This window comes from Taurulus bubalis (assembly GCF_910589615.1).
Source record: "Taurulus bubalis genome assembly, chromosome: 8".
NCBI lineage: Eukaryota > Metazoa > Chordata > Actinopteri > Perciformes > Cottidae > Taurulus > Taurulus bubalis.
This window is the reverse complement of record NC_136596.1, coordinates 26,045,093-26,064,968: the sequence shown is the minus strand read 5'-3', so window position 1 is coordinate 26,064,968 and position 19,876 is coordinate 26,045,093. Positions and strand designations below refer to the sequence as shown.

At 42.7% G+C, this 19,876-nt stretch overlaps 1 protein-coding gene across 1 annotated transcript in view; it reads left to right on the top strand.

Annotated features, from left to right (window-relative positions):
* cacna1ba (calcium channel, voltage-dependent, N type, alpha 1B subunit, a) overlaps positions 1-19,876 on the top strand; it is a gene marked incomplete at both ends in the record, with an annotated part of 120,532 nt that overhangs the window by 18,092 nt on the left and 82,564 nt on the right. The window contains 3 exons of the mRNA XM_079221877.1: positions 15,899-15,990; positions 17,895-18,047; positions 19,021-19,208. Coding sequence (XP_079078003.1) covers positions 15,899-15,990; positions 17,895-18,047; positions 19,021-19,208 — 433 coding nt within the window. The remainder of the gene's footprint in view (positions 1-15,898; positions 15,991-17,894; positions 18,048-19,020; positions 19,209-19,876) is intronic.

The window sequence follows — 19,876 nt, the reverse complement described above, 5'->3', positions numbered from 1 at the left end:
GCTTCAGATGTTAAAAAAAACAATTAGTTTGCCTTTAGAAGCTAGCGTAGCATAGAATTCCTAACGCTAGTTAATGATGTGCTAACTCTGCTAATGTTAGCGACACAAGTTTTTGGGGAGAAATGTAACATTTTAGTGTCGTATATCACCTTCCAACCTCTCTGGGAAAAGAGCATCACACAGCGTTGAACCAGGATGAGCTCCAGATCCACTAAACCAGCCTGAACATGAAGAACATGTGAAATCATTGATGAGTCTATGAAGCAGAGCTGGCTGATGCTATGCTGTGATTGGCCAGTCTGCGTCCCAGGGCGGTGCTTTGCAAAGGGTCAATTGTTGATTGAAAATATGAATGTGCAGTTTTGAGTATTTCTATGCTCCAGTAATTTCAATTATGTAATTAGCAACATGTTCAAAAAGTTTAGTTAAATGTTTCTGAAGCCCATACTAAAAAAAGGGAAATGTTGGAACCTTTGGACCTGCAAGATGTTTTGCTCCTTGGGGGCAGTGTAAACAAGCAGTAAATATTTAACTGACAAATGATTATCTTTAAAGTGAACTTGTTCGCACATTTGAAACATCGAGCTGATGGGCAGCAATAGTATTCATTTTGAGTCAAATGTAAGAACAATATTCAACTCTTTAGCTGCTTGATGCTCAAAAATAACTGCGGTTTGGTGCGGAGCAGGTAGTGTACAGTGGGTTTATCAGAGCTTTGACACTGGAAGCAGCTGCTTGTTGGGATTGAGGAAAGCAGAACTGGCCGGAAAATAAATATGCTAAAAAAGCTCAGTAGCACTGATGGGCAACAGCACATTTGGCTGATAATTCGGTGGGTTTGCACAACAAATGTCTGCTTTCAATTTATGCATGGTCATTTGATCCATTGTTAAATGAACACAGTGAAAAACAAAACCTTTGACCAAAATGTTTCAGATGCCCATAATAACATAATTTAATAGAGAAATATACATTTCATTTTCATATAAGAATGAGTTCATTTCAAACATCATTGATTCATTAAATAACATGCAGAAATGTGCTATTATGGGAGGTTGAACCTACTTTCTATTAGCAGTAAATGCCATTGACTGGTGATTAGAGTTTTTCCATCAACCGTCAGCAAGTCCAGTGTATTTTCAGATTACCTGTGAATGAAATTGTGTAATTAATTCATTATTTTTTCTTGTATCGTCTGTTGAGTGAACACTGATATCAGCCAGCTAATCAGGTGTTGTGGCTCCAGAGAGACATAGAGGGTTATCACAAGCTACTACTGTCCTGTGTGATGATGGCTCTGTGTTCAGGGCTAATGCACACAGCCCACCACAAGCCTCTGGAGAACAGCAGAGAGAGCTCCTCTCTAATCAGCCCCTCTCTGAAGAGAGAGACTGGAGCAAATAAATAAATATTTGATTAGGTTTCACTGTGGATGAATTAGCCCAGTTTCAGAGTGCATGTTATCCTCTTTGATGAGCGCTGTGCACAGTATGACTACAGTATTCTTTACCTGAGGCGTATACAGCGTTACAGTCCTGTGATATGTCCAGTCTTACCCAACAATATGTGCTGGAATGCTGAAATTGATTATTATGATTCACTATGATGTCACTAAATTATTTCAGTCAGATAACTCTGGTCTCTGCTGTCAGCGGTGAACATGTCCATCGACTCCTGGTTGATGACCTTTGACCCCTTGCCAGTAAACGCTGTGAGTGGTTTTGATCCTGTGTTCACAAACAGCTCATACCTTTTATATTTATTTTTGGATGTTAGATGAGACCGTTGCCCAGTCTTCTTGCTGTACTGCCCTCTGGAGAAAGATCAAGATACCAAAGCCCTTTTAACAGAGACAGGAGTTACAATGTCTCCCACCGTTTACAACCATTCCTTATAATGTAATCTAAGTGCATCTCTTAAGCAACTGAGTCAGGTCCAGGCTATTTTCTCTTTTTTGACAAAGCTCCAGAGCCACAGATGATATTATACAGCTGTTTTTACAGGCTAAGTAGTACTTCCCATGCCCTTTAAATATGACCCTGGGTATGACCCCACGGTCCATTTAGAGTCAAATAGACCATAAAGCCCGTTGTCTACTTACATACAGTTGATGGTTACAACACCTCCATTTTAACATTAATTTAATGTCATCTTCATCTTTTTTTTAAGCTCTACCTTTTTTTAGAAGAAAAACTCAACCTAAACCATCATTCAAACAAATCACTAACCCACCAGCAGACACATATATTTGAATGAGCTTGTTAATCAAATACATTTAATATGTAGGGTTTCACACTGCATACTAGAATAGCCTGGTCGATGAGCATTTTAATAGTTATAGAAAATAAAGGAAACATTCACAAATCCACAGTAATGTTATCATCTCCACATGTCAGGCTTAATGAAGCCCATCATGAGGGTTGTTTCTCTATCAATAGTGATAACGCTTTTAGTAAGGTTTCAGAGGGAGAATCGCTCAACTTTGTAATCTGTTTTGGAATTTTGACAAATCAAAAAGGTCAAAGATCACAATACATGTCAGCTGTCCGAGGGCTCAATAATAAATATTGATGGCCGCTCCCTAAAACCTAGCTCAGTCAAATTCTAGTGGACTTAAATTCGGTGCTCAGTGTAGCAGTAAAGAGCCGTGATGGGAATTGAGGTGCTTGACTGGCATCGATGTTCATGACTTTCCAGGCCATTTGTTTAAATGGACTTTATTCTCGGGAAGTGGAGGATACTGCTGGGAAACGTGAGCTGTGCTTCTCACTCCCTTCATCCTGATCTACCAATACACATCAACTGTAGCGAGAGATGTGACTGCAACAGAACAGAAACCATATCAGGACATTTTCCTTTAGTGCCAGCTATAGTTTCTGTTCTCTGGAAATGTGGCTTATTTGGAGAATATTTCTAGAATCTCTTTTATTTGTGAGTGGTGGTGCAATCAACATAAAAAGAAATCCGTCAGCAAAAGCATGTGTAAAGTATTGTTGGTAAATGGATTTGCATTTTATACTACATGTCAACACTCACCCATTCACACATCCATTCATACACTGATGGCAGAGGGTGGGTTCAGAACTTGCCCCAAGGACACTTTGACATGCGAACTGGAGCAGTCAGGGATTGAGTCGCCAATCTCCCGTTTAGTGGATGACCCAATAGCCTTCAAAAGAGGGGATAACATACACCATTGTCATGACAACGTATAGAGAACCATTCAGTTACAAATGCATTTGCTAACGTTATGGTATGGATATATCAGGACATTTCACTTTAATGTGAGAGGTGATGTCACTGGTAGAGCAGGGCCGTCGGTCAATCAGAGGATCAGCAGTTATATCCCCGGTTCCGCAAGTCCATGTCGATGTGGCCTTGGACACGACTCTTAAGCCCAAGTTGTTCCCGTAGCTGTGCCTACGGTGTCTGCATGTTGTATGGACGTTAGTTAGTCATGATGGGCAGGTGTCCCCTTGCATAGCCCCTGTGATCAGTGTATGAATGGTTGAATGATGACGTATAGTGTTAAAGCTCTTTGAGTGGTCGTAGGACAAGAAAAGCCCCATACAAGTACAGTCCATTTACTATTTTACATTTTTCTTTTAACAAATGTAATATGTCTAGTGTCTGATGATATATTTTAAATGGGAATCCTGACGGCTTCATCTTGTAGCGAACTAAATTCAACAGCCTTAATAGACAAAATACAATTATTTTTGAACAAACGCTTTGTTCTGGCAAGCATCCTCTCAAATGTTGAGAACCACTGCTTTAGTGTTAGCACTAGCTCTGTGTACATCTTGTACACGGGATGATGAGGCCAGATGCGCTGATGGACTAATTTGTCTGAGACTACCGATCTATGACCGGGAAGGTGTTTCAAGCCTCCACCACCACCCTCTCCAGGGATAGCTGGTAGGGTCAGTACAGCAGGCAGCCAGGCACTGTCTCCACTCGGCTACAGTACTAGTACAGCAGTATTAAATAAACCCATGCAGCTCATATTTTCTGGCTGTATTTGAGTGCCACACCCAAATTAAAATGATTGAATAGGCTCTTTATAGAACTGGTTAGTTTGCCCTATTCAGTCATGTTGTGTTTTTGTCTAGATGCCAGACAGTGATGAGTGTAGTTTATTGAGCGTCGTCTGTCATTATGTTAAGCTGATGTCCATTACACGAACACTGGCATTGGCTCCAAGCTCACACTGAACTCAAAGCATTGATTTGCACTTACTGTCATTCAAAGAGATGACCGAGTCTCATTGTAATGCACCAGTGCAAAATAAATGGTTTGAGGATTGCTTTGGAGATACCCATCGATAACTTTGAATTGTACACATGATGAATTAAGAAACCACCAGACGCCCGCCGGCGAGCGTCTGGTGGCCGGGCCTTCGCCCATGGGGCCCGGTCATGCTCAGCCCGAAGCGGCAACATGGAGCAGCCACCCTGTGGACTCAGCACCCGCAGGGAGAAGCATCGAGGTCGGGTGCTATGTAGACCGGGCGGCGGCCAGGGGGCCTGGGCGGACCGATCGGCGGCAGCATAGACGAGCTCTAGGGACGTGGAACGTCACCTCGCTAGCACGCACAGCACTGGCTCTGGAACCAAGCTCCTGGAGAAGGGATGGACTTTGTCCTTCTCTGGAGTTGCCCAGGGTGAGAGGCGGCGGGCAGGAGTAGGGAACTCACGAGCCCCCGGTTGAGCACTGCCATGTTAGAGTTTTCCCCGAAGAACGAGGGTCGCCTCCCTGTGGGGAGTAAGGCTCTGACTGTTGTTTGTGCTTATGCACTGAACAGCAGTTCGGAGTATCTAGCCTTCTTGGAGTCGGTGGGAGGGGTCCTGGAAATGGCGATCACAGAGAAACCTGGCGGGGGGCGATGGGGGGGACGGCTTGCCCAATTTGAACCAGAGTGGTGTCTCACTACTTCTGTACTAGTTTGAATGTAAGGTGGCTCATAATCGTACCTGGTACCAGAACACCTGAGGCCAGAGCACCTGCTGGGAACAGCAGCCTTTACTTCCATCCACTGATCATACAGTAACATGTCATGTATTACTGGATTTAACACAGCCTCAATAGTCCAGCAAACCCTGATTGGTGTTTCTAGGACAATCCCAAGCTGCCTCAAGGTAAATGGTAAATAGGCTGTACTTGTATCGCACTTTTCCAGTCATCTAACCAATCAAAGTGCTTTAACACTACTTGTCATATATCACCATACCCTGGTGGCAGGAGCTACCATGCTAGGTGCCACCTGCCCATCAGGACTAACTAACATTCATACACCGTAGGCTACGGGAGCAATTTGGGTTAAATGTCTTGCCCAAGGACACATCGAAATGGGCTAGCGGAGCCGGGGTTCAAACAACCGATTCTCTGATTGAAGGATGACCCTGCTCTACCACTGAGCCACAGTCACCCACATTACACATTCTACTTATTGTCTGTACTTCCGCATTTCCTCAATGCATCAACTTTTCTTTTCTTTTTTAAACATATGTTGCCTTCTATCAAACCACATTTGGGATTAATCAAAAATTAAATTATGTGAGCTCATTTAGTCATCATGTTAACAAAATCTGTAAATGTAACCACTTTTGCAGTACAACAATCCATTTCATATAGAGACCCAAGAAGACAATATGAAAACTCTCTGGTAGAGTTTTCAAAGACTGTGGGTGCCTTCCCCTGGCCTTGAACTCATGCCAAGAGAAATAATATGTCATATTCATTCGTAAAAGAAGTTTGCTGTCTAATGTACGGATGACAGGTTGTCATTAGACAACTAGAGATATTTGTATTACATGTAGCACAAGAACAAGGCACTATCAGTGGCTGAATACTTTTGATTGATCCTAATCTGCTCCCTGATCGTACTGTAAATGTGTAGATTTGGATATGTGTATGTAAAGAATTAGTCTGTTACCTTTCTGAGCGGAGTGTTTGTCTCTTGTCTCTAATGAGATCAGTGGAGCCACCTTTGTTTCTATGGCGACACCTTCAGTCATCTCCACTGTGGCTTTCTCTCTCTCCTTCTTTGTCTTCATCTGCTGGCTATGCATCCCTCTTAACCAGTGCCTCATCAGGCTACTATGCTATATATCTCCAGGAAATGTGTTACCATCAGCCTGTGTTACTGTAGTAAAGACAAAGGCAGAGATGCTCTAGTGTAGTAAACAGTGTTGTGGACCACCATGTGGTAGCAACCACAGTGATGAACAAATATCAGTTGTATGTTCAAATTGGAATAAAAAAGGTTTTACTGCCACCCATAGGACGAAATAACCATAGGATACATAATGGATACATTTATTAGACAACTGTAGTTATATAGTTACTTTTTTGATTCAGATTTTGTAGACACAATACATTGTATAATAAATAAGAAAATGCATTTCTATAGATTAATTTCGATTCTCCACTTTTAATATCTTCAACATTGAAATGCTGTTTGCACATTACTGTGTATATTATTAAGTGATTCATTTATTATAATTATGAAACAAAGACTCATTCCATGAATGATTGGGCGACCAGACGACAATAGACCAGACCAATTGGATAGTTTAACTATGTACATTCTTAATGTCGGGGACAACCGACTAAGAATGTACACATTTTGCTGCTACTACTGATACCTTTACTGAACTGAAGACAATGTCTGGAGGGGCAGATGGAATCACAAAACAAGAACTGGATCGAATAATAATTATAATGAATAACAATAAGACAAAAGCCGATCTAAACACTGTGGAAGATATGAGATTATTTCCCCTTTGCACTGCACAAACTGTGGTAATCAGCTTTCCAACACATAATAATAATAATAATAATAATAATAATAATAATAATAATAATAATAATACACCAGGCCTACGGCCATGAGTTAATGATTATACTCTAATGGTGAAACATTTTGACATTAAAAGTTAGGCGTTGTAACTGTCATACCGCCAACGTCAATACTCTAAAGATACGTTGGTTCTGATACCAGTTGGAGCTAGCCTTTCTCACCCCTCATCATTCCTCGTACACACCTTGCCTTTAGCCTTCGTCTTTGTCTTCTCTCTGGGGATAAAAGACAGTCAGAGCAAATCAACTAATGCACTGTTAATCTGCTTTGTCACCGAGTTTGAACCAACCTCTCTGCAGCTCCGGCAGGATATTTTCTTGGCACCAAGCCAATTCCGAGTATGGTGCCGTTATGAATATTCATTTGAATATGACATTTCAGGGTCAGTCAGAACACTGCGCGCAGTATTGAGCATTTAGCTCTGCTGGAATCAAAACACTCCATCTAGTTTCAATTGAAATTGGATCGGTTTTACTGTAAATAAAAGTCAGTGTTCAGTGATGGAGCCTGAAGGTCAAACTGTTCAGTTCACAGCTCGACATCATTCTTTATGCTGTAACAACAGGTGAACATGACATGAGTGGGTTATCTCAGAGCTATACAGCGAGTCAATATGTATTTGTGTGTATCACTGGACACGAAGGGCAAGCACCGCCCCTGCGGCAATTATCGGACAAAAAAAATCATAATCGTGTTGTTTTAACGTTTCCTTAATTATCTCCGGAACCACATTGTTGTTTAACTTAATTTACATTGCTACAACACCGCAACCCTTGTGAGAAGATACATCTTGTGTAAAGCATAATTAAAGTAACTGTTAAGTTTAAGTACTTCAGTAACCGTACGGGTTTGTGTGAGTCTAACAAAGCAATCCTTATAGTGTCGCTCTCAGAGGTTCGGCAGGGGACAAGACACACACAGTATAGCCCGGTTCACACTAGCAATGTCGGGCCACAACACACCATTTTTATTCTTCCCCTGCAGCACTGCAGCTGTGCTCACCAACACCCCTCCCCCACAGGCAAGCTCGGCGCAATGTGACGGCACACCATTGGAAAGCTTGACTTCTTAGCGTTCAGAATACGTTGGAATTACGTACATTTTCGCAGAGTTACGGTCATTTTTGTTTTGCATGTTACTTCGCCGGCGATGGGGTCCGTATGAATTTTTCATTAGTTTTCATACTAACTATGTCGAGGAAAAAAAGAAAGTGGGGGTAACATGGGGTTCTGGCAGATCCCCTTAGCAGAAGAGTCAGTCATGTACACCACATTCATAACACCCTTCGGGCGGTTCCACTTTAACCGCCTTCCCTTCGGCATCAACTCGGCACCTGAACACTTTCAGTGCATGATGGCGGAAGTCATAGAGGGGTTGGAGGGTGTGGTCTGCCACATTGATGACTTACTGGTGTGGGGGCGGGACCAAGACGAGCATGACACTCGACTCCATGCTGTGCTACAAAGAGTAGAGAAAGCAGGCATCACCCTGAATGTCGAAAAGTGTGACCTCTCCAAGAGCGAGATGGCCTTTTTGGGCCACATCATCTCAGCCACGGGCATCCGGCCCAATCCGAAGAAGACGGAGGCTATCACGGAGATGAAGGAGCCCACAAATGTGAGTGAGATGAGGAGTTTTCTCGGCATGGTCAACCAGCTGGGGAAATTCATTCCTCAGCTGGCGGAAAAAGACAAAGCACTCCGCGACCTCCTCTCGAAAAAGAACTGCTGGGTGTGGGACACGGACCAGGTAATGGCGTTTAAGGAGCTGAAGGAGGCACTTACTTCTCCTCCAGTGCTGGCCATGTATGACCCAAACAGGGACACTAAAGTATCAGCCGATGCATCTTCGTATGGCTTGGGAGGCGTTATTCTCCAGAAGGTGAACGGTGAATGGAGTCCTGTGGCTTATGCATTGCGGTCACTTTCTCCAACGGAGCAACGCTATGCACGTGGAAAAGGAGGCTCTGGGCCTCATATGGGCCTGTGAACGGTTCCGGGATTACCTCCTGGGAAAGCATTTCATCCTGGAGACCGACCATAAGCCTCTTCTCAGTCTTCTTGGAGCCCAAGCACTCGATCTTCTGCCGCCAAGAATCCAGCGCTTCAGAATGAGGCTCATGCGCTACTCATACACAATCATACATGTGCCAGGGAAGTCACTCTGGACAGCAGACACACTGTCACGCTCGCCTGTGAAAGCAAGCATGTCCCCAGATGAAAACGAACTGATGGAGAGCACAAACATATATGTGGACTGTATCATTGAAAATCTGCCTGCCAGCCCCTCATACATAGAAAATCTGAAAGAGCAGCTCAATGCTGACAATGTCTGCTCACGGGTCATGATGCTGTGCAGAGAAGGATGGCCAGCGCATGATAAACAGGAATCAGTGCTGAAAAACTACTGGCTAGAGCGAGCCACACTCACAGTGGAAGACGGGTTGCTCCTAAAAGACTCACGGCTGGTCATACCTGCAACGCTGCGGAACGATGTGCTGGCCAAGCTGCATGAAGGACACCAAGGTGTCGTGAAATGTAAAGCGCGCGCACGCCAGTCTGTATGGTGGCCGGGACTTGGTCAGCAGATAAATGACATGGTACTCAAATGCAGAACATGCATACAAGAGAGACACAATCACAATGAGCCGCTCATGCCCTCAGAGCACCCTGACCGACCATGGCAGAGGTTGGGGGCGGACCTCTTTGAACTGCTTGGTAAGACGTACTTACTTGTCGTCGACTACTTCTCGAGATATATTGAGATTGCTCTCTTATCCCACACCAGGTCCACCGACATCGTCACTCATCTAAAGGCAATCTTCGCTCGCCATGGCATCCCGGAGGTAATGATGTCAGATAACGGACCTCAGTTTTCTGGACAGGCCTTCGCCTTGTTTGCAGCTGCATACGGATTCAAACATGTCACCAGCAGCCCAAGGTTCCCGCAAAGCAACGGAGAAGCAGAACGGGCAGTCCAGACGGTGAAAAACCTTCTAAAGAAGGCAGATGATCCCTACCTGGCTCTACTCTCTTATAGAGGCACTCCTCTTCAGAATGGATGCAGCCCGGCTCAGCTTCTCATGGGCCGACGTTTACGCACCACGGTGCCAACTGTTCCCTCTCATCTGGACCCTGCACTGCCTGACAGCTGCGCACTGGCTCGGAAGGAAAAGGAGAAGAGGATGTCAGATGCTGCACATTACAACAGGCGCCACCGTGCAAAAATGCACAGTGTCTTGTCACCAGGAGAACATGTATGGGTCACCAACGCTAAGACGTCGGGAACTGTGATCCAGAAACACTCTACTCCTAGATCTTATTTGGTGGATGTACCTCAGGGGGTGGTGAGACGTAACCGTCTGCATCTGATACCTCTACAGGAGCCTACACAAGAGAGGACATCACCACAGCAGCACACGTCAGAGCAGGCTTCCATGTCACCTGCTGCGACACCTCCAGTGTTACCTGCACAGTCTCCCACTCTCAGAACTAGGTCTGGGAGAGCCATCATTAAGCCCGATAGGCTTAACTTGTGAACAGATATGAAATGAAAGAAATCTTTGAAATATATGTTGAGTTATTGTTGTGTTATGGTGTCATGGTCATGTGAAGGCTTAGTTGAAGTTAATAAGGTTAGTTAAAACACGTGATGTTACGATGTGAGAATTCAGGGAACTGCAGTTGTTTAATTAATACACTTGTTTCATACTAGTTCCAATGCTCACCAAAATGCCTAACATTGTTTTCCTTACAGGGTTCGAATGGTCTGATGGGAACAACAGTTTATTCTTTGTTATCTTGAAAGGGAAGATGTGGTACTGTTCAATGTTACTCATGACAGCTCTAGGTTGGGAGGCCAGAGACCAATAAGAGGAGGGAGTCAATGTGTGGGGCGGGGTTGAGACACGGGGTGAGCTCGGAATAAACATGTTGGCTTTACTACACAGTCTGTCTCACGTACGTTATTAAGAGAACTCGACAGTTGGACTAATACGTACAATATGGATTCACGTGTATAAAGGAACGTGATGGGAGTCAGAGTCCTCAATGCATGATTGTTGAGCAATTCTAGCACCGGCAAAACTAAAGGAACACTTCCTTAAGCTGCATGGAGATGGGAAATACAAGAACACAACGCTCGCTGAATTCAAAGCGAAGAGAGCCAGATTCGATGAAAAGGCTACTCTGCCTGTTCTCGGCTTCGTACCCATCGACAAACCGTTCCTCACAGTAGCATCATACGAAGTTGCGTACCTGATCGCCAGCAGGGCAAACCACACAGCATTGGTGAAACACTCCTAAAACCAGCTGCGTTGAAGATGGCGAATATCATGCTGGGAAAAGCGGCTGAAGAGTTATGCCAAAATAAGTTATCCCAAATTCCTCTTTCAAATTACACTATCAGCAGCAGAATAGACGACATGAGCGCGGACATCTTGGCCAAAGTAGTTACAGATCTGATTTCAAGCCCAGCTAAATTCAGCCTCCAACTCGACGAGACCACCGACGTTTCCAATCTAAGCCAGCTTGTTGTATTCGTGCGCTATATGAAAGACGACGTGATAAAGGAAGATTTTTTATTTTGTAAGCCTCTTACAAAAACAATCAAGGCAGTCGATGTGAAGAAACTCGTGAATGTGGTTTCTGCAGTTTGTTCGGACGGAGCTCCAGCCATGCTTGGACGACACTCTGGTTTTGGAGCGCTGGTGAAATCCGATGCACCACACTTCATTGTTACGCACTGTGTCCTACACAGGCATGCGTTGGCAACAAAAACCTTGCCTCCAAAACTTGGTTTCCGGGGAAAGGTGCTGAATCGTGTTTTCGCCATGCGTTTGGGACTTAGCCTTGTTTTGCGAGAGTACCAACATTGCCACGCAGATTGCTTCGAAAATTCATTCATTCTCATTTTGGCGTACATAGCCGATATTTTCGATGCTCTCAATCATCTCAATCGACAGATGCAGGGCGGTGGAGGCAACATCATCGAAGCAGAAGAAAACCTGGAGATGTTTTTTTTTTTAAATCTACCTTTATGGAAACGACGAACAGAGAAAGATAACTTTGCAAACTTACCCCTGCTGGATGACTGTGTAAGTAAGATCGAAGACGTGTCTGGAATTGAAGACATTTCTGTACCTGGGGAGCTGAAGCAAGCAATTGTCATGCACTTAGATGAGCTCGCAAAGTCCCTCGATGGATACTTCCCCACCAGAGCTACCAGCACCAGATATCCAGCATGGGTGAGGAGTTTTGTTTTGAAACAGAATTTTGAACTGAGCCATGTTGGTTTTGAAAAAGCTGACTTTTCAGAATGAAACGGATCACGTTTAGTGTTGCGACAGCAGATGTCAACGATGAATACCTCGACGAAATCATATAACTTCAGCAGAGCCAGGTTCAACAGCAACTCTTCAGAACAACAATGCTCTCAACGTTTTGGTGTCACCAAATCGTACCATACCCTCTTGTTGCATTGAGTTATGTTTTTGTGTGAAATACATGTTTTGTTGGTTTTGTTCTTTGAACACAGTGATTTTGTGTGCAACTGATGCATGGTTCATTTTGTGCACTAATAAAATATATACCTATGTTTTGAAGAAATCCTATTTTATTTTTCCAATTACGAAGGGTTCGGTGAATGCACTGATGAAGCTTGTAGGGTTCAGTACCTCCAATAAGGTTAAGAACCACTGCTTTAGGTCCTAATCTTTCCAAAAATGTGTCTTATTAGTATGTGGGATGTTGGTAAGGGCCTGAACCGTGCATGGAGTTTGAACAAGAAAAAGACATTTTTGGGAAATCTTGCTTAGATCATGCTGGATATTCACAGTGATTGATTGATTGATTGATTGATTGATTGATTGATTGATTGATTGATTGATTGATTGATTGATTGATTGATTGATTGATTGATTGATTGATTGATTGATTGATTGATTGATTGATTGATTGATTGATTGATTGATTGATTGATTGATTGATTGATTGATAGATAGATAGATAGATAGATAGATAGATAGATAGATAGATAGATAGATAGATAGATACTTCATTAATCCCCAAGGGGAAATTTCTTGTCAAAATATGTTATAAAAGTGATTTGAGAATTGGGAATTGATTGTTGAGTCCATAGTCTGTGCCTTTCAGTAGTCTGCCGTGACGCTGTCCCTGTTGTTTTTGTTTAAAGTAACAGGTGAGAATGATAGAGCTGATGAGGTGGGTGTGACCAACAGGTGAGAGTGATGGCGCTGATGACGTGGGTGTGAACCCAGACATTCCAAAACCCTGGCATTCTGGAACTCGGAACCCAGATATTCCAGAACCCTGACATTCTGAAATACGGAACACGGGAATTCCGGAACCCGGACTTTGAATGAAGCCTCAAACTATTCGGTCTCGCTCTGGTTATGGATATCATTTGGATTGTGTTCAGATGATATAATAATGTTAAACGAAACATGATGCTGTGATAGTCCGCCAAGCACAGACGTAAAGGTAATATTTAACTATTTAAAATAAAATGGTCACACTCTGCAGAAAACTTGATGGATTATTTCAAAGCTCTTTCAGACTAGCTCCATGACTCAGCAGATGATCCGATCTAAATGTCAATATTTTCTTTTACTACACGCGTTCATATTTTCAAGTATACCGTCGTGATGGTCAATATTGAAAATTAAGTCTGCTTAAGATTTGTCTGCAAACCACGTGTAGCGTGTTATAGCATGTAGTGATAGAGTGATAACCAGCGTTTATATTGGAGCATCAAGTCGGTAGTGGAGAGAGCGAGATGCTACTTGCATGGAAATCACGGCGTCATGTTGTAATAGATCATAAATACACCCTTCTTCAAGTTTTCCTAGCTCCTGTGAGTAGATTGGGTTTTCACAAAAATGTTTCAAATTCACTGGAACATGAGTTCACTAAATCCAAAATTCCACACACTGCTGCTTTTAAAACGTGACTAGGAGATGGAGACGCTGTCAGCGAGTCATCTCATTGAAAAGAGAACTGGTATTTCCTGTGCAGCCTTTTTCAAACAGGTGCTGTAAGCAAACAGCTTTTATGAACTGATAATGGAGCTCATTTATTTCACTCGTACATTTCTTTCATGCCATCTAAGTTCATGTTTGCAAACAGAATGCTCAGAGTTTGAGGAATACTTTGTTGACATTATGGAAACCTATTATTAACATATTTTAATCTTTCACAAATTGCATGAGCTATATTATGTATTATGTAATTGTTATCAAGTAATTTCTCTCTGAAAAACATTTCAGTTTAATTTGCTGTTATTGCCAAATAAAGATAGATTCTTCATGTCTCCCTTCACAAATATTCATCATGTAATCAATAATGATAATAATATTTATAGTATTTTTCTTATTCCCTTCAGTCTTCCCTGATTTTAGTATACATTTGAAAATGAATAGCATGTTTCTTTGTGCTACAGCATACAAATCCACTCTGTAAATGCTTTGCCTGCTGTCTTTTTGAAAAAACAAACAACAAATATTTACACAAAAGAGGAGAAACAAATGATATAGTGGAAGATGGTAAGTTATATTGCAAGCTCCATAAAATGAGCGAAGACAATTTTTATTTTTTTCATCATTTGATATATTTTTGGTTTCATGATGGCACACCACATCTATGCATATTTAAAGATGTATTATTGTCATATTACAATTCAGGATTGTGCAATGAAATGTAAAGCCCCCCTTTACGCTACCCACACAGAAAATGTGCAGTTCCTGATTAAGACACACCTGTTCAGAGCTGAATGTTTGGTCTTTGGGTTTGCAGCTTTCTGGAGAACCACTCATGCATACTTCACACAACACTGAGCTTCCTCTGGTCCTCAGCAACACTGATATGACAAAGTCGAGTCACACACACAAGTCACATCTCCTCATGGTCACAAATGCCAATCAAATACACTCTGGTTCAGGAAAAACACCAGGGTCAAGGAAGGCAACCTGGGCCTGGGGCTCCAACTAAAAGAGTAAATACAACAGTGAGGAGCTCTGATAACAACACACAGAGGGAGGGAGACTTCATTTTCTGCTCAGGTAGTCATAACTCCTCCATATCTTTACATGGACAGCACAAAGGGACAAACAATGGTAACAGTGCTGACAGAGCTAACAGTGTCATGGGAACTGGACGGTTGTCTGCCCGCTGCTGACCACATGCTGCACTGCAATCCCTGAAGCTCCGCCCCCTCTGCTGCACAGAGTGCTCTTTATTCAAAGTTTATAAATTGAACCAAATTCGACAAAGCAGTCAATGGGTTGTTCAGCAATACAGCCAAGGTATGCAGACAGACAGGCAGGCAGACTCCTTGCATTATAGTTAGACGCTGTTATATTTCTGTACTGTTGAAACTGAATGTCATTGGTTCTTTTTTTAATAGAACGATGCTCTGGTTAACATATGTGGATCTTTATATCTTTGTAAATAATCCCACACGTTGATGCTGTTAAACCTGTTAAGGTGCCATATACAATGTCTACACTGCCTGTGAAGTGAAATCATCATGTAAGCTGAGCAGCAGCAGCTTTTGTACTTTCTCTAAACACACAGGATGTGTTCAGGCACCATATTAAGTGTGGGTAACTCGCCTTTTGGCAGCACGCAAAGCCCAACACACAATCGCTGTAGTTACACGCATAAAATGGAATTAAATCAACTTTAAGCATAAGGATACCATTACGCAGCCTGTTGAGTCAGCAGTATTGGTTCAAATAGAGGTTCATTATGAACACTTGAACACGTCTCTTTATGCATACATGCATAGCACCAGTTAATTCTGTTTGGTTCTGTGAGCAACACTGGTATCACATCAGTTCACCAACTGTCACTACCATTGTCCCATGTGCTTGTTTACCAACCAATGAATGATCTGATAATGATTAACTGATGTTTAAAATTAAGCACCTATAATGATCTTTCCTGCACATGTGTTTTAGTCAAACAGCTGCTGAAACGTACCTGTAATCTTTCTCCCATGCTGTTGTTGTGTGTGCAGGATGCTGGCCACTGTGGGGGCTGACTTTGATCTGACAACACTGAGGGCGGTGAGAGTTCTGCGACCACTTAAACTAGTCTCCGGCATTCCAAGTAAGTTAGCTTCATTTTCACACATTATTCCAGGGGGCCAAAACAATTGGGCCAGCGCAGTGCCAAAACTGCCACTGCGCTGGCCCAATCCCATCACCCCTTTGGGCTCACTGCCTTCATTAAACAGAATGCCAAATGGACAAGACAGAGAGAAATTAGGGAGTGTCGAGTTGTCAGATGTTCTTGTCCCTGATTCCTGATGTGATGGATCATTAAACTCACGGTTTGGATTGTTTCACAGATTGGAGTCATTAATCACCAATCGCATCAGCACAAAAGAGAAAGGTTTTAGTAACATTTAGAAATCCCCCAATCACGCTTTTTAGTTTTTCTTTACCATCGACACCAGTTACCATTGATGATCCACATTGGCTGATGCAGATCTTTTTTGTGGATTTGTTTTGTTATAGCAGCTGGTCTACAAGGCTCCAGACCCTTTTTTTTTTCACCACCAACCCAATAATCTTCTCAATCGCTCTGAAGTCAGTGTATCATTCTAAATGTCACCTTTAGTCATTAAAAGATTGTATTTTTTTTATTGATGAACAAATGTTGTCTTTGTAGTTTGTAACATGTATTATAAGCTGCATAGAGCTAGTGTTAGGAAGTCAAACTTAATATAATTCAACATAATTACATTTCTAATATCTATTATATGTTGCTGTGAAAACATCTCCTTCAATCAACTGGATTTTGTTTATTTTCTAAACAGAAACTACATTTAACAATTACATTTTTTTTTTAAATGTACATTTACCCAATACGCATTTTTGCTGAACAGAACCTGAACACATCATGACACACACACACACACACACACACACACACACACACACACACAACATTGAATTGTACTTGCAAAAACAAACTATACCCACAAAATCTGACAGGAAGCAAGGCTTTTTATTATTATTATTATTATTGATTGTGGTCAGATAATTGAAACAGCTTCAATGACTGCGATTCACTTGATGATCTAGCAAAAAAGGAAGCCCTCTGATTGGGTGGGCCTGAGTGCCAATTGGATGGACCAAACTAGACCCACTTAAAGCTATGCGGCGCAGTGCAACACAACCAACACACTCCCACCCTTTGTACCACTCCTGTGTCTCCAGTGAGCACAGACCCTGAAAAGGAGCCTGACGTGTCCAAGAGAACAAAGCATGAACGGCAAAAGCGTCTACCACGTTGTCGCCATAAGCATGTCCTCAACATTCACTCTACCAAACAAACAAACACAAACAAACACAGTTGGAGGGTCTCTTTCCATCTGCCTATAGCTTGGGAGATGCGCTCACAAAGTTATCCCACCGTGGAGATCCTGCTCTTGCTGCTTGGATGGTCTGCACCGCCTGTACAGAAAGTCCAGCCCTCCTTAGACTTTGCCTCTCAGGAGCAAAGCCTGGTGAGAATAGCCCAAAGTGGGCCACACACCAACTGCACCTTCCTCCTGAGACATAGTCCCCCAAACTTGGAGAGGGTCCAGGGCTGGGGCGCCACCGTCTGAGTCATGTCAGCCTTCCAAGGTGCCAAGCAGCGATATCAGGCTATCTGAGGCAGAAAGCAGCTCTCTTGTCCATGGCACCGGTGCAAAGGCGTGTACCCTCAGGGATGGATTGTTCTTGTCTTTATTGTTTTTATTGTGTATTTGATTGTGCTTTCTTACCTGTTGTAATGTTTTGGCCCCTGTTCTGGTCATTGGGTTTTTAACAGATTGTGGGATTTATAAATCTCTTAAGGTTAAGAATCTCTACCGGTGTGATTAGACACTACATAAAAGTAGATGACCATGTTCTCTCTTTTTCTCGATGTTTCCTGTCTCTCCTTGTACTGTCACTCTCCGATAAAGACAAATAATAATTAAATAAAAACATTTTAATTCCTGTTTTTCTCTTCTGCATCAGGTCTTCAGGTTGTATTGAAGTCCATTATGAAAGCCATGGTGCCTCTGCTGCAGATCGGCTTGCTGCTCTTCTTCGCCATCCTCATGTTTGCCATCATCGGCCTCGACTTCTACATGGGCAAGTTCCATCGCACCTGCTTCACAATCGACACAGGTAAGCAAGAGGAAAGTGAGGGAAGAAGGCAGTCTTGATGTGAACCTAGGCACAAGTTGATAGAACCTTATTCATCTTTATGTTATAATGGCATACAACTGATTGAGGTCAGCTTACATGAAATGTATAGCGACATCACGTTTTTACTGTGCTCCAACTGTCAAAAACACCCTATTTTGAAGTTACTTATTGATGTTTCTGCAAAGCATAAGGTACATACACATTTGGAAGAGGCCCCAACTCCCACTCCTGACAGATTTTCAGACTAACAGACACGTTTTTATAAGAGGGTGCCCCATTTCTGTGATATGTTCCAATTATGTCCAGGAAATATGATATGCTCAGGCTGCACGGTGGTGTAGTGGCTAGCACTGTCACCTCAGAGCACCTCACTGCCCGGGATTGGGAATTGAACCCTTCTGTGTAGAGTTTGCACGTTCTCCTCGTTGCAGCTTCCTCCCAGAGTCCTAAGATATGCAGCTCAGGTTATTTGGAGACTTTAAAATTGCCCGTAGGTGTGAATGTGAGTGTGAGTTGGTGTCTGTCTCTATATGTGCCCTGTGAAAGGGTGACTGTCCAGGGTCATAACTCGGCTCATCCAATGTACCCATCGGTTTGGGTAACATAATGGAATAGAATCATATGACCATAAAGAAATGGTACAAATGGTAGACATGCTTCACAGCTTTGACTGAAGCCGGTTCAGGGACGGAGGAGGGTTGATGTATATCATCGGTGAAACTCTATTTGAAAGTCACAGTGGATAAAAACAGGAAATGATATCAAATGTACTTGCTTAAATGTTGCCATTCTGTGTATCATTGTAGTGAAAACCATATATTATTCATATGATATTTGACATGTACTCCTTTTCATCTCAGAGACTTTTACATAATACATGCCCAGCCTTCTCTAAAAATATCTCGGCTCAGTGTATTTTTGAGTATGTGATGATGTGTGTTTGTGGCTGTAGACGAGCAAGCAGCAGATTTCCCCTGTGGCCTGGAAGCTCCAGCGAGGACCTGCGCCAACGGCACAGCCTGCAGGGAGTACTGGACTGGACCCAACTTTGGCATCACCAACTTTGACAATATCCTCTTCGCAGTTCTCACTGTTTTCCAGTGCATCACAATGGAGGGATGGGTGGACATTCTCTACAACGTGAGTCCACTTCTGAATGCTGTTTCTTAAGCACCATGGGGGCACAGCCAAGTTTTGAGGGTGGGATCAACAGGAGTCTGTCTACCTACATAGTCAAGCTAGCTAAGTGTCTTATCTTTTGTGGGATGCTCACAAAGGTTAACTTGACTTCCAGAAATAACAACTCTTAATCAGCATATTCTTTGAACATCATGAAAAAGAATGCCAGCTGATCCCATCAATCACAGCTTCCGTATCAACGGAAATGCGGCACTGGCGAGACAGATTTGTTACTTGATGCTTATTGGTTAGGACAAAACAAAAATAATTCTCATTATATCATCTAACAGGAACATACTGTCAAGCTAGCTGAATGAAGTGACAAGCAGGCCACAATATACCTTCTACTATTAATGATACTTATAATTGAGCAGGTAATCAACCAGGCGGGAAATACACAGGGACAAGAAGTGGAGACGAGAGTAACAAAATAAAACAGGAAACCAAGAAAGACGATATGCAAAAACAAGACATATGTAATCTGTGGTGTTTTACGAGATTACTATTATGCTTTAACTGCATAGTCTAGTGGCCCAGATAATGCCAGGAAACACATTTTTGACACACATGCAGTAGATTAGTTTGTAGATTTTAGTGGTGGTTGTTGAGGGAGCGCCATTCAGTACAAT